Source organism: Aedes albopictus, unplaced genomic scaffold, assembly GCF_035046485.1.
Source record: "Aedes albopictus strain Foshan unplaced genomic scaffold, AalbF5 HiC_scaffold_15, whole genome shotgun sequence".
NCBI classification, from domain to species: domain Eukaryota; kingdom Metazoa; phylum Arthropoda; class Insecta; order Diptera; family Culicidae; genus Aedes; species Aedes albopictus.
In genome coordinates, this window is record NW_026916923.1 from 159,941 (window position 1) to 175,000 (window position 15,060).

General features: G+C 44.9%; 1 protein-coding gene across 1 annotated transcript in view; it reads left to right on the forward strand.

Annotated features, from left to right (window-relative positions):
• Positions 1-15,060, forward strand: part of LOC109397805 (myc protein) — a 98,864-nt gene extending 83,804 nt beyond the window's left edge. The window contains exon 3 of the mRNA XM_062843313.1: positions 13,440-15,060. Within this exon, the coding sequence (XP_062699297.1) occupies positions 13,440-14,182 (743 nt within the window). The 3' untranslated portion in view covers positions 14,183-15,060. The remainder of the gene's footprint in view (positions 1-13,439) is intronic.

Genomic DNA, 15,060 nt, shown 5'->3' on the forward strand with positions numbered 1-15,060 from the left:
TCATTTAGCCAAAATGAACAACTTTCTCGAAGACTTAAACTCTCTAATGTGTAACAGTAAAAAGTTACACGCTGGCATTACTTATATTTATGGTGTTACTAAAAAGCTATTATCTCAAAAACACCTAAAAATACCTCTCCAAATTTTTGAAAGTATGTTCACCTAGTATTGCTTCGTATTTGCTGAAAATTTGAAGTTGCGATTTTTTGCGCTTTGTGCGATATTAAGGCTTGAAATTCACACTATTTTTTTCGAATTTTTATTTTTTTTTTATTTTTAATGATAATATTGAATATATTTCCATACAATGTGTTAGGTTTGACACATTTGCATTGGGAAAAAAATTAAACTCACATGGTTTCAAGTAAAAATGCCAAAATAAGGCTAAAAAACTGTTTTTTCATTGATTATTTTTAATTTTTTAAATAACTCGAAAACAGTAGGCTGTGGATTTTTGACGTCTGAGAAAGAGTTGTTTATTTTGCCAAAATGAACAACTTTGCCGAAGACGCCATGTCTCTAGGACGTAGAACAAAGAAGTTAGATGGTGGCGCCACCTATGCGGACGATTTGCGAACTACTACGTTCTTAGCAATAGATGCTCCTGTTGATGTCAAGCAACTTTGTCGAAGACACCATGTGCCGGAAATGCTTAGTTTTGGAGTAAATAATTTTGTTCCGCTAGATTGCGCTTCTGGCCCTTAGTGCAATGGTATGCTTGTTGTCAGGACAAGGGTATCCTTGTCAGGATTCCGATGGAATCCTTGTCAGGATTCCGATGGAATCCTTGTCAGGATTCCGATGGAATCCTTGTCAGGACTCCGACGGAATCCTTTTCAGGATTCCGATGCAACCCTTGTCAGGATTCCGATGAAACCCTAGTCAGGATTCCGAGGGAATCCTTGACAGGATTCTGATGGAGTCCTTGTCAGGATTCCGATGGAATCCTTGTCAGGATTCCGGTGGAATCCTTGTCAGGATTCCGATGGAATCCTTGTCAGGATTCCGATGGAATCCTTGTCAGGATTCCGATGGAATCCTTGTCAGGATTCCGATGGAATCCTTGTCAGGATTCCGATGGAATCCTTGTCAGGATTCCGATGGAATCCTTGTCAGGATTCCGATGGAATCCTTGTCAGGATTCCGATGGAATCCTTGTCAGGATTCCGATGGAATCCTTGTCAGGATTCCGATGGAATCCTTGTCAGGATTCCGATGGAATCCTTGTCAGGATTCCGATGGAATCCTTGTCAGGATTCCGATGGAATCCTTGTCAGGATTCCGATAGAATCCTCGTTAGGATTCCGATGGAATCCTCGTTAGGATTCCGATGGAATCCTTGACAGGATTCTGATGGAATCCTTGACAGGATTCTGATGGAATCCTTGACAGGATTCTGATGGAATCCTTGACAGGATTCTGATGGAATCCTTGACAGGATTCCGATGGAATCCTTGACAGGATTCCGATGGAATCCTTGACAGGATTCCGATGGAATCCTTGACAGGATTCCGATGGAATCCTTGACAGGATTCCGATGGAATCCTTGACAGGATTCCGATGGAACCCTTGACAGGATTCCGATGGAATCCTTGACAGGATTCCGATGGAATCCTTGACAGGATTCCGATGGAATCCTTGTCAGGATTCTTGGAAAAACTTCCCACAGAAGCTTGGAAAAGTTTCTCCAGGAAGCTAGAAAAAGTTTCTCTAGGAAGCTTGGAAAAGCTTCTCCAGGAAGTTTGGGAAAGTTTCTCCAGGAAGCTTGGAAAAGCTTCTCCAGGAAGCTTGGAAAAGCTTCTCCAGGAAGCTTGGAAAAGCTTCTCTCAGAAGCTTGAAAATGCTTCTCCAAAAACCTTGGAAAAGTTTCTCCAGGAAGCTTGAAAAAGCTCCTGCAGGAAGCTTGGAAAGGATTCTCCAGGAAGCAAGGAGATGCTTCTTCAGAGAGCTTGGAAAAGCTTCTCCAGAAACTTGGAAAAGCTTCTCCAGGAAGCTTGGAAAAGCTTCTCCAGGAAGCTTGGAAAAGCTTCTCCAGGAAGCTTGGAAAAGCTTCTCCAGGAAGCTTGGAAAAGCTTCTCCAGGAAGCTTGGAAAAGCTTCTCCAGGAAGCTTGGAAAAGCTTCACTGAGAAGCTTGGAAAAGCTTCACTCAGAAGCTTGGAAAAGCTTCACTCAGAAGCTTGGAAAAGCTTCTCTCAGAAGCTTGAAAATGCTTCTCCAAGAACCTTGGAAAAGTTTCTCCAGGAAGCTTGAAAAAGCTCCTGCAGGAAGCGTGGAAAGGATTCTCCAGGAAGTCTCCTGCAGAAAGCTTGGAAAAGCTTCTCCAGAAACTTTGAAAAGCTTCTCCAGGAAACTTGAAAAAGCTTCTTCAGGAAGCTATTGAGCGATCTCCGCTCAACAGATCACCTGAGGCGTATGATCGGTATGATCACTCGATCGTGTCTTCTCCGCGACGTCTCTCTTCAGTACTTCCTATTGGATACTTCTCCGATCTGTGCAGATCACCTGAAGTCTGATGCTAGGAACCGTTCCAGCGAAGTGTACGATCACTTGCGATCGTCCACGTCTTTATCTGCTAAGAACATAAATAAAGTCTTGGAAATCAACTCGGAGCGAGGATTCTCAATCCAAATCTTCTCCCTCTTCGATCTCTGTGCTGTAGATCACCCGAGGATCAACCCGACGAAGCGTATGATCACTCGATCGTATCTTCTCCGCGACGCCTCTCTTCAGCATTTCCTATTGGATTGAAAACTTCTCCGACCTACCTGTGTAGATCACCTGAGCTGTGTGATCAGCGAAGCGTACGATCACTTGCGATCGACCGTCCACGTCTCGTTCTGCTACCATGTCGGAAATTGGAAACCTGCGGTTGTGGTCGCCCGCCACCACCGCCAAGGTCGCTCCAACCAAACTCAAACTCATTTCACCTCGGATCCACGGAGTCTCGGAAAGAGTTCGCCCTTTGCGTCCCCCTGCTCGCAAAGAATGTCGTTTTTGCACGATCGATCGATCGCCCGGCCCTAAACAGCTGCTCCGCTTCGCACCACGATCATCGACGGCGGGTTAACCTCCAGCCAGACGGACGGCTTTCACTTTGCGCGCGGGGCCGTGTTGAAAGCAGATCGCGCTTGGAGTGCTGGTGGTTTTATAATCGGGCCTATTGAATGATCGGTCGATCGATTGGCGATCACTCGCTGTAAAGGGGCGAAAAAAAGGGCGGCTGCTGTGCGATTTCTCCCGCTCTCTGATCGCGCGAAACTAGGTCGCCGCGTCGTACACCTATCGCAGTTGGCCTGGCTGGCATTTCCTCCTTCGATCTATGACGCAATCGGCGGCTGTCTTCTTTGCCCTCTTACTTTCCGCGCAGCGCGCAAATTCGCCCGACGTCGAGACGAGACGAACGGCCTACCATTAGAGACCTTGAGGCTTGTAAAGCCATTTAAAGACCCAAGCAATTAAGACCCGGCGCGTCGCCGTACGCACAATAGGCAGACAAGCTCCACTCGTCTAGCCAGACTACGAATCACCGAAACACAGAGAGACCGCAAAAACTTCGCCAACGAATACACTTGGATTGGTCTCACCAACGCACATAGCAAAGCATAGCGAAAAAAGTGCGTGAGTCGTTCGCCGATCAAAGTCGGCTGAGGCTGAGACTGAGTGTATCAGGTTAAGTTCAACACTTTTCGTTTTCGGGCCGACCGGCCGGCCTACTACGCAACAACCAAACCGTCAGCCGTCAGTCGAGCCGAGCCGTCATGGTAGTCTTTGTGCGAAGGCGATTAAAAATTTAAATTTTTCGAGAATATAAAAAACTACAGCCGCCATGGTGCGCGGCCTTGACTTCGGTCATTGCGTGACAGCGCAGCGCAGCTGTGTGTGAGCGCTAGACCGACCGAAAATTTACATATCCTCACCGCCCGCCGCTGACGACGACACCTCCGTGTCTGAACCCCCCCAAACAGACGGACGAGTCTAGGCCTATAACCTAACTAACCTACCCCCCTTTTTGACGGGTCATCGGCGGCGATGGCGGCCTTAACTTACGACAAGTCTCCAACCTTTGACTTGACGGACGGACGGCCTAACGGCCGGCGGCTCTTTGTTTCTGTGTTTGTCTGCCCTGTTGAAAATTACGCCGCGCAATCAATCAGAGGAGGCCGTTCCGGTTTTTATCAGTCGTTCGCAACCAAAGCAGGCGGCGCTCAGCTCAGCTCACGTGGAAATGCCTGTGCACCAGTTCGCTCCGGAAAAATTGTTAGTCACATGCTGTCACGTGAATCGGCAACGGGCGGCCGATTCATCCCGAACACGGCGGCCCGGCGCCTACTGGGTTTGATTAGTCAGCGTCACCGTCAGCGGGATGATGATGATGAAGAGAGTACTCTTCGAGGGGAGAGGAAGAGTGAGAGCGCGACGCGGCACCCGGCAACTGTAAAAATTCTTGGCATATTTGTCAAGTCCAACGCCACCGCCCAGTACGGCGGCGGGATTAGGGGGATTCAACAAGAACTCGGCGGCTGGGATTTCCCTCCGCGTCGCGTCCCATTCCAATATGAATATGTTCGATAGTCACGAACTAACAAACTGATGACCGACCGTTCGTTCCTGGAACTGTTCGTTCAGTTCTGTGGGAATCGAAGAGTTATTGGACCGGTTTGAGGAGCCTCCACTCGCCAAAACAAGTTTTCGTCCCCCTTAAAACCCTTTCTGTCCTCCCCTTCTCGGGGGCGAGCGCGCGTTATTCAATCCATTCCAACCAGATCCAAGTCGGCGGCGTTCTCTAACTCCAACTGGAATGCGGGGGGTGGTAGGCGGCTGGCGGCACGCTGAACCGATTCCACTCAGACGGGGGTCGAAATCGAGGCGAAAACAGGAAAATTTTCGAGCGATTTGCATAAGAAATGCAAAATTTGTCATTTTACGAGAGGATGACATTTTCATTTCACGGCCGCCCCTGATTGCTTCAAATTTTACGCGAATTTCAACCCAGTTTTGTGATGATTTCTTCAAGCGTGCATCTCGCTCTCTCCCTCTCGGTGTCTAACAATTTCGCGTTGTCACGGAGCGAGAGAGCGGCTGAATCAATTCCCACACTCGCAATTTTGGATCGCTCACAGCATCAGCCCGCCGCGCTCATATGCACTGAAACAAAAAGTTATCACGCTTTTTAGATCTCGTGAGACACCTGTAACAGCATCTTCACGACTTCAAGGTCAGAATCACTCGTTTTCCGATTGAATTCCGAAAAGGTGACGCCTATTAAATCTCATCTCATTTGACTTTGCGACGGAGATTTCCTTCAGTGCAGTTCGCAAGTCGCGTAAACGCTCGCCCCCGCTTGCTGCGCCACCGCCCAAACGCACGCAATCTTCTTGTAATATCTGCGTTGACGGGTGGCAGCGACGGCGGCGGCTTTTTGCCAAATAAAACTCGCCTGCCTCACAGTCAGTTGCTTTTTTCGGTGGTCCAACGTTGGCCTAACGTCGCGCTCACACATGCACACACTGGGTAGCAGCACACAACACAGCCAAAAAGTTCGACGCTTCTGTATAGGTGTGTGCCTTCGATGCTCGACAGCTCGACATCGCAGCAGGCCAACAAGAAGCATTTTTGCGTCGCTGTTGCTAGGCGGAAAATGTATATTTAAAGGCCGCTCTTCGGCCGCCTTGCCCCCCCCCCCCTTTCGCCCACCACCCCTTTTTCGATGGTGGTGCGGAGCGATTCGTTCGCTCGCCTGCTTCGATGGTTCCTCCATTCCGTCCAAGCAAGCTTATTTTTGGGGGTAATAGCCAGCAGCAGCAGCAAGCGGCGTAAAGCCATTACATGGACTACTGGGTGGGGGCAGTGGGGGAAGTTGGGGCCTGGAGCAGGGGGGTGATTTGCAGAAAAAGAAGGGCAAAGGGGGGTGCGTGTGAGCGAGCGCGCAGAGAAGTGCGTACATGAACGGACGCAGCGTGACCTCTGTCGGCGGCTGCCGCCGCCACTGGTGGACCACGGTCCGTTCGTTCGATTGGAATTGGCATTTCGCGCGCGCGGGTTGCTACGATTTAAAGAGCCAATGACTTCGCATCGCAGCAACCAACAACGTAGGAAAGGAGAAATTCGCGCGAGACTTGATTTATTAATATTCACTTTTCCCTTTCGTCACGTTGTGAAGAGTGGCTTCACATTTTAACACTTTCTTAACATGTAATCGGGTAAGTAGGAACTAGGCGAATGAGTTGGTGATTAAGAAGTTGATTAGCGAATTACTGAGAGGGTGAATGTGATGTGCTGCAAGATTAAGTAAGTGAGTGAGTCAGATACGAATTGAGAAAGTTATAACTTATAAGGAGTTGCCCCGTGAATTTTAATGTGTTGGTAAGAGAATTGTTAAATTGGTGAGTGTGTGTTGGATAGTAAGTAAATGAGTTAGTGAGTAAGTGAGTTTGTTGGTTTATGAGTATGTGAGATCTGTTCCGTAGGAGTAAGTGAGTGCATTAGTGAGTGAATTAGGGAGTTAGTAAGCGAGTTATAGAATATATGTTTTGTGGCCGTGTGGTTAGCAGCGCCAGCCATTTAGGCGTATGTATTGATGTCCACGTAGTGTGGCTTCGATTCTCGCTCCAGTTTGAGAAAACTTTCCTGAAAAGGTCTTTAGGCCGAAAAGGTCTTTAGGCCGAAAAGGCCTTAAGGCCGAAAAGGTCTTTAGTTTTGGTTGCGACTGTGATGGAATGTAATTTGAAAATGGCTTTTTCAGTCTCGACAAAATTCAAATACTGCTAATTAATTTCGTCCAACATTTCGGTCACATATAGGACCTTCATCAGGGACTCAAGAATCTGTGATAATTGAGTCCCTGATGAAGGTCCGACCGAAACGTTGGACGAAATTAAATAGCAGTATTTAAATTTTGCCGAGACTGAAAAAGCCATTTTCAAGAAAAGGTCTTTAGGCCGAAAAGGTCTTTAAGCCAAAAAAGTCTTTAGGCTGAAAAGGTTTTTAGACCGAAAAGGTCTTTAGACCTAAAAGGTCTTTAGGTCGAAAAGAACTTTAGGCTGAAAAGGTCTTAAGGCCGAAAAGGTCTTTAGGCCGAAAAGGTCTTTAGGCCGAAAAGGTCTTTAGGCCGAAAAGGTCTTTAGGCCGAAAAGGTCTTTAGGCCGAAAAGGTCTTTAGGCCGAAAAGGTCTTTAGGCCGAAAAGGTCTTTAGGCCGAAAAGGTCTTTAGGCCGAAAAGGTCTTTAGGCCGAAAAGGTCTTTAGGCCGAAAAGGTCTTTAGGCCGAAAAGGTCTTTAGGCCGAAAAGGTCTTTAGGCCGAAAAGGTCTTTTGGCAAGGTCTTGGCCAAATGACTTTTTTCGTTCTATGCCTGAATTATTCAGCTTATTGACTTTTGCGGCCTAATGACTTTTGCGACGTAACGTCCTTTGCGACCTAACGTCCTTTGCGGCCTAATTACCTATTCGGCCTAATAACTTTTTCTGCCTTATGACCTTTTTGGCCTACTGGCCTATTTTGAATAATGGCCAACAAAGCATTCAACTGATTAGGCTTTTGCATTAATTTTAAAGGACGAAAAATATGTACATATCATTGAAATAAAATATGTTTAGAAATACAACAGCTTAAGTTATCAAAACATTCTGCACCTAGCCTTCCTCTGCTTGTATGAGTCATATGAATAGGAACCCCAGCAAATTTTGGGAGTGATTTACCACGTCTTTATAAATGCTTCATGTATCTTTATATGAATATGAAGGGTAAGAATGCCGTGGGTAATGCTACGATTCTATATTCATCCTATTAGAAAACAAGCAATTACGGTACCGTGTTCACTTTCAATACAAATACAATAATAAGAATAACGCTTTTGGCTCTATCACTTCTCTTGCATAATATACACAGAAAGCCGCTTATTTACGACACAACTTACTAACATACACTTTCTCGCCAATTCACTTACTCACAAGTTTACTCAAGAACTCACTTACTCATCAAGTCTCTGAGCGTCTAGGTCACTTATTTATCAACTTACTAAACAACTCATTAACACATTCATTCAAAACAGTCACTCACTTACCCATCAACCCATCAAGAAACCAACTCACTTATCAACCCACACACTTACAAAATCTCACTCACCAAGTAACTCACTTACTCTTCAATTCACTTACTCGGTTGATCTCTCATCAATTGATTTATTGATTCATTGTTCAGTACCTCCAGCAGTTGGTCTTCGATTTGGTTTTAACCCAAAAGTGTCCTTTTTATTTGTAGAGAAATAGGCGATTACTAAGCCACTCACTTACCGACTCACTAGTTCAATAAAATTCTCGGGATAACACATTGAAATAAAAAAGTGAAAATCATCAACGCGCTTACCAACAATATTTCAAGCTTGTTTAAATTCTGAAAATTTTCACATATACCAGTCATTCAATTCAGCATCCTCTTTGTCATTATATTGGATCGGCTTCCCGAGCAGGGAATGAGAACTAATTGAAAACAAATTGAGTTATTTAGATATCACGAATTTTGATAACAAAGTGAGTTTTCATTTTGTATGACTTAAGTGTTAACATAACAAAAATGATAACACAAAAATGTACTGGAATATCTTATTGAAAACAGAATAAGTTCTCATTGATAACAAATTGATATCTCATTTTGTTATCCACATTTTACGACTTGATATCATACGCAGTTCTCAGGGAGTTATCAAATGTATAGGGTAATAACTAAAAATTAATAACAAATTTAGTATTCATTTTGATATGTTATTAGGCATTAATTTACATGAATTTTAATGAGATTTTATTTTAAATTCAGAAGAATCTCGTGATTAAAAACTTGTTTTGTTTGACACGATATCATCAGAATATGACCCCTATTAATGGCGTAGTATCATCGATTGTAACATTAACATTCAATCAGTCATTTCTAACATGAGCCTACACGAAGAAAAAATGTATGGAAATCGGATATGATATCCTCATAGATATGCAGCATAACTATACCATGATTCAACTAAAAGATTAATGATGGACATTTAAGTGACAAAAAAAAGTAAATTTGGAGTTAAAGGACAACTGCACGTAATAGTTTTGTATAATTATATTCCAGCTTTTCCTTCTAATTATATGCACTGCAGTAAAACAAATGTGGGAGATGTTCACGACATCCCAGAGAAACAGGCATAGGGACTCAAATTGAATTATATCGAGCAACGAGTTGAGTCGCATTCGGCTTCTCAGCTCTTTCCCTCGTTACCCGGGGAAAAATGATGACATTGAAAAAACAAGGCATCCGATTGGAAAAACATTTTACTACATTAATTCTATCGGATTTGGCATAATGATCAAATGGCATAATAGTTGTTTGGCAAAATGGCGGTTTGGCATAACAATAAGTGAAATGACATTCACCATTTTCATGTATGATAAATATCTGTGTTATTTTCAAAGCTATATCAAAATTATTTTGCAAAATTACTAATACGCTTATAATATGATTGTATACAAGCATACTTTGCGTTCCTGGTGACAAAAACCGAAGACTACTTTATCAAGAAGACATGCAACTCTGTTACTTCCCCATACTAACGGCAAGCGTCACCGATGGCACCGCCGCCTGGTGAGCTAAGGTGGTACCTTTGTGTAAAAGTGTAAGAGTGTATTGGTGCGAGTATGAAAATTTACACACACTATCATGAATAGTGCCACCTTCATCCGGAGTGGCGCTGCTAACAGTGACTCCCGATTTTCAGCAGTGCTGCAAGTCTTCTTGATAATGTGGTCTTCGCAAAAACCTTAACAAAAGCATTTTAAGCTGAGAAATTCACAATTTTCAATCGACTGTTAGAATTGCATTTTGGACACCGAATATATGTTTTGGACACCCTCAGATATATATAATTTGGACAGGGCAAATATCTCAATGTTTAGCCATGAATACTGCTAAATCATGGAATATTTTTCATTGCAATTAGGCAATGAAACTGCAAAAAATACCCGGAATTTTCACGTTTCCGAAATGTGCAATGTATGAGTTGCTATGGGAACAGCGAACTTCCCCTTCGATTTTCTCTATTCGTGGATTTAGTTAGATACGGTATTTGGTAAAGCTAGGCTTGATTTGTCTTTAATTTAGAATTATGCCAAATGAACATTATGCCACTAGGGTATAATGCCAAACGACTGTTATGCCAAACGTATATTATGCCAATTGACTTTATGCCAAGCGACCTAAAGTGTGAGAGAATTTTGAGTACTGTGGAACTCTCGTTATTTAGTTTCGAAAGCACAAATGGTGCAGTTTTAAAATATAGAACTGCAGAAATAATCACCCTGTAGTTCAAATTTCAAAATATTTGGCAATTGTTTAGATTAAAGTAACTATTATAGGGAAACTTTTGTATTCTGGGCAGTTTTGTTCTCTTCGTCATGGAAGGCTTTTTGAAACCTTTTGAATTAAACGTTAGCCTTAAATCTTTCCTAACCAAACTGAGCTATACGACCAAGTTTCAGGCAATTTGGCCGATGAAAAACCGCTCATAACGAAGAGAACAACCCTGCCGTTAATAACCAGTGAATTGAGACCATTACCCAGAATCGGCTAATTATAAATTTTGTGTCAATATGTAAGTACAATACTCAGGTAGATTTAACAAATATTTTGTTGATGATGAAGTCGAGTCAAGTACAAGACACTGAAGACGACCTTACAGTTGATCCGTATCTGTCAAAGGATGCAAATTCTAATTCCACTTAACAGTACTTAACCCGATTTTCTTTTTACTCAAATATTTTGAGAATATAATTAATAGGGGTTCTCACTAAACAGATTAAATTGCTGCATAAGCCATGATTTTCTGCTTATTTGAAATGTTTCATGATTTTGCGAATGAAATAATCAAAGATTGCCTTGAAGATCACGACGTTTTATCAGTTTAATCAGTTTACGCTGTTAAGTGAATCCCCCTAATGTTAATAATAAAGCATATTAAACCCTTGATTAAACCTATTTTGGATTTTTGAAATCAAATCTTGTTATCATTGAGTTTTTGAAATGATAACAAAATGATATCTCAATTTGATATTAAATAAAAACAATTCGAAACGAAAACTTGTTTTGATTTCATTTTGTTATCAATAACAAAATAAGTTATCATTTTGTTATAGGTTTGTTCTCATTCCCTGCTCGGGTTCGTCATGCTTCACGACATTAGAGCCTCTTAAATAAGTTAAAATGTTTATGTTTGGTTTATGAGCTCAACACACATTGCAGCAAAATTTGAATTTAGATTGAAACTGCAAGTTGCGAATAAATAACATTTTTTGTTTAACTGGAAAACAAGTTTTGTTCCAGCTGGAGCGTAATGCCAACATAAAAGAAGAGTTTATACCATGCAGTATTGAAATAGCCATTCTATTAGTTGAAGTAAGTTACTTAAAATGCTTAACGTATCGGTTTTACGTAGAAATTTCATAGTGGGACTGTTATGCGTAGAATTTCAGTTGTGGGACAATTTGACTTGACATGCTTTTCATTGAGTCTTCGAACAAAGTATGTTATTTTTTGATGTTATATGAAAATATATGTGAAAATAGAGCACTTGGTGCAAAAAAGTCAAAATCGTCAAAAAGTAACATGGGACAACTATGCTTAGAACGGCAGCGTAGGAAAGGAGAAATTCGCGCGCGACTTGATTTATTAATATTCACTTTTCCCTTTCGTCGCGTTGCCGTTGACGACGGCGACGATCTCGATTCCCTCCTCTCTGTAGGAGAGAGCGTCATTATTTGTCACGACGATCAACGATCGGAGTAGGCCACTTTCGCGCGATTGTTTCGATCGATCGAACGACGCGCAATTGGAGCACAATTTGAACGATTTTTCTCGCCCTCCTCGGCTCGGATCACAGTAGGCGACAATGACTGGGCTTTTCTCCTGTCATCATAGTCGTCATTGTGATGAAACGGGGGAACCAAAATAGAAACTGCGGAGGCAGAAAATCGTGTTCTGAAATTCTCGTTCGAGCATCGGTCATGCACTGACTGACTCTGGATGGATGCGGGACAATCGCATGAGAACGTGCGAGAATCCAGAACCGAGCGAGCGACGAATTTGCTGCCTGGCAACGAACTGCCTGGGTGCCGGCCGGCCGCGCTTGGGTTGCTTGGATTTCACCTGCTGCTCTGTTGGAACGCTTTTTTTTTCGTGCAGTGTGTTTTGGTTTCTTGATTCGTATCGTCGTCAACCGCAGCAACCCGGTTCCCGTCCCGGATCCGTCCGTCCGTCCGTCCCGCTGCGGTATTGGAATTCCACTTTATCTCGTTGCTCGTTGTTGAAAATGTTCTTCGGTGATCGGTAGAGTAGCTCTAAATTTGGAACTTTGAATCTTACCAATTGATCAATAAAATTGTCTGAAAATCGGAATCAGAACCTTATAAATGTTCCATGAATTCTTCATTTCTGAACATCAGATCCGTTCAGAAGGTTGACGTCTTCGGCAAAGTTGTCCAGAAGGCAAAACATCCGTTCTTGTATCCTATCCCATACAAAAGTCGAAGTGTCCCGTCTGCCTTTGAAAGGTTCCAACCGGAGCCGCTCTACCCCCATCCAAGTAGGCGAGAGAGATTCTGACGCGAGATGCCCAGGAGGACCCTTACCCCTCTGGTTGGCAGGGTGCTTTCGTGGCGATGCCGATGCGGTTGGAATCCGGTTCGGTACCTTTCACTTCACACGCTCGGTCGGTCACTCCCGCCCGGGCCCGGGATCGGAGCCCCGGAGCCGGAGTCAAGCGCTTTGCTCTGAGACTGAGAACAACCCAGCTCGGAGCGCGCGCCCTTGCGCTCACCACAAAACCGCAACCGGTCCTCCACCGGGCGTCGTCATTCACTTGCTGCTTGCTATGCACTCTCCTCCCTGTCTTCCTTCCACCGCACCCAGTGTGTTCCTCCGCGTTCCCCGGATTTAGGTCAATGACTCGAACTTTTTCCTTTCTCCGCGATTTCCGCGCGCCCTCGAGCAACACGGTTGGTTCTCACCTTCACAAATCAGTCCGAGGTGGCCATGATATTCGCGCGCGTTCGCTCGCTCGCATAGCATTGCTTTGTTGCCGAGTCGAAATTCGTAATCGCAGCAAACCATGAGACGATGAACAACGATGTATTTGATAAGAGAAGTACGCGCGCTAACCGGCGTTTTTTCGTCGTCGTTATTCATGGCTTGCTCTGATTGCGACCGTTCGACCAGGCTGCTATGTTGAAGCCGTGGTAGTTCAAGGTCAAAATCCGGCGTCGTCGCCGGTTGCTGCGGTGGGAATTTCTCTCGGGTTGCGCGAAATCGAGACCGGATGTTGTGATGATTGTGACGCGGATGAATCTAGCGCGAGAACCGTTGGGTTTCCGATTGTAACCACTTGTTTCCCCTTGTTTCTCTCTTTCCCATTCCGCAGAAGACGAAGAGATCGACGTCGTCTCGATAGGCGAGAAGAACCTGCCGACGAATCCCACGCCCCGCGACAAGCGCCACGTCGAGAGCCGGGTGGCCCTCAAGATCCGTAAGCACCCTCAAGGCCAGCATCCGTCGCACCATCACCGGCGCCGCCATTCGGACGAAGAATACGCCGCGCACCACCACCACCACGGAATCTCGGCCGGTTCTAGCCAGGCCAGTCCGAGCAAATCGTACGGATACTCGCCCAACTATCTGACCCCGGCCTCGTCGACGACCATTTCCGGCGCGAACACGCCGCTGCCCCCGGGCAGCAGTAGTATATCGAACCCACGCAAGCGGCCCAGCAAGGATGACCGCAGCAGCAGCAAGAACCGCCACCACCAGCACCGGAGCAAGAAGCAACGGATTCCCGGAAAGACGGTGGCCGCCGCCCGCGTTGCGCCGGAATCGTCCGAAGAGCAGGAAACCCTCGAGAAGCGCAACCTGCACAACGACATGGAACGCCAGAGGCGAATCGGCCTGAAGAACCTCTTCGAGGAGCTGAAGCGCCAGATTCCGAACCTCCGGGACAAGGAACGGGCACCGAAGGTGAACATCCTGCGCGAAGCGTCCATCCTCTGCACCCGGCTCAGCCGCGAACAGGAACAGCTGAACGCCCTGCGCAAACAGCAGAACCGCCTGCTGGCCCGAGTCCGGCAACTGCGGACGTCCCTGCATTCGCAGCGTCGCGTCATGGATTAAGCGAGCGTTTTGCGTCGAGTGTAGGCGACGGCGTCGAAAGGGAGATGCGGAAACCAATGTGATTTCAAAAAAAAAAACCGTGCGCGAGCGCGAAATGGTGCCAATACTGCGAATAGGAGATAGGGAATATGTCGAACGGATCGCGAATCGGACGGATATGGCGGAGCGACCGAGAGAGAATGAGGGACTGAGTGCTCTGGTTCTATATTACGAGCGAGAGAGAGAGAGAAGCGAGGAAGCGAGAGTAAGAACACATATTTCACACAAACACACCTTTAGATTTAGAGTTCGAGAAGCGTTGAGAAAAATAACCATTATAATTTGTTTTGACAAAAGAAAAATCTATCCAAAAATTATTAAATATATATATGATCACACTCACATACACAGAAGAAGAAGAAGAAGAAGAACAATCCATTTAATGTTGTAAAAGTGTGCGACGGCGGCGGTGCGCGAGTGTGTGTGCTTGTGTTTGTGCGTGAAAATTCGGAAAAAATACCCTGACGAAGTCGCATCGAAACGTCGCGTCGTCGGATCGAGCGAGTGAGCGTGTGGTGAAGCCCATCCCAGTGTGCCACGGTTTCCCGTGGCAACGGCGTGTGTGTCTGTCTGTAAGTACCTATGTCACATACCAATTACATAAAAAAAACCTCTTCTTATTACCGACTCACACATACACACTTGCACACACACGCACGCACGCACGCACACAACCAGGACAAACCAGGACGTTGTTGTCAAACGCGTGGAAACGCAAAAAATCCTAATTTTGATGATTATGATTATATATTTTGTTTTGTTATTCATTACACACGCTATTCTTCCAAGAGGAAAAACGAAAAAGTCATTTTTATATAACTATTATAAACAGAATAAAA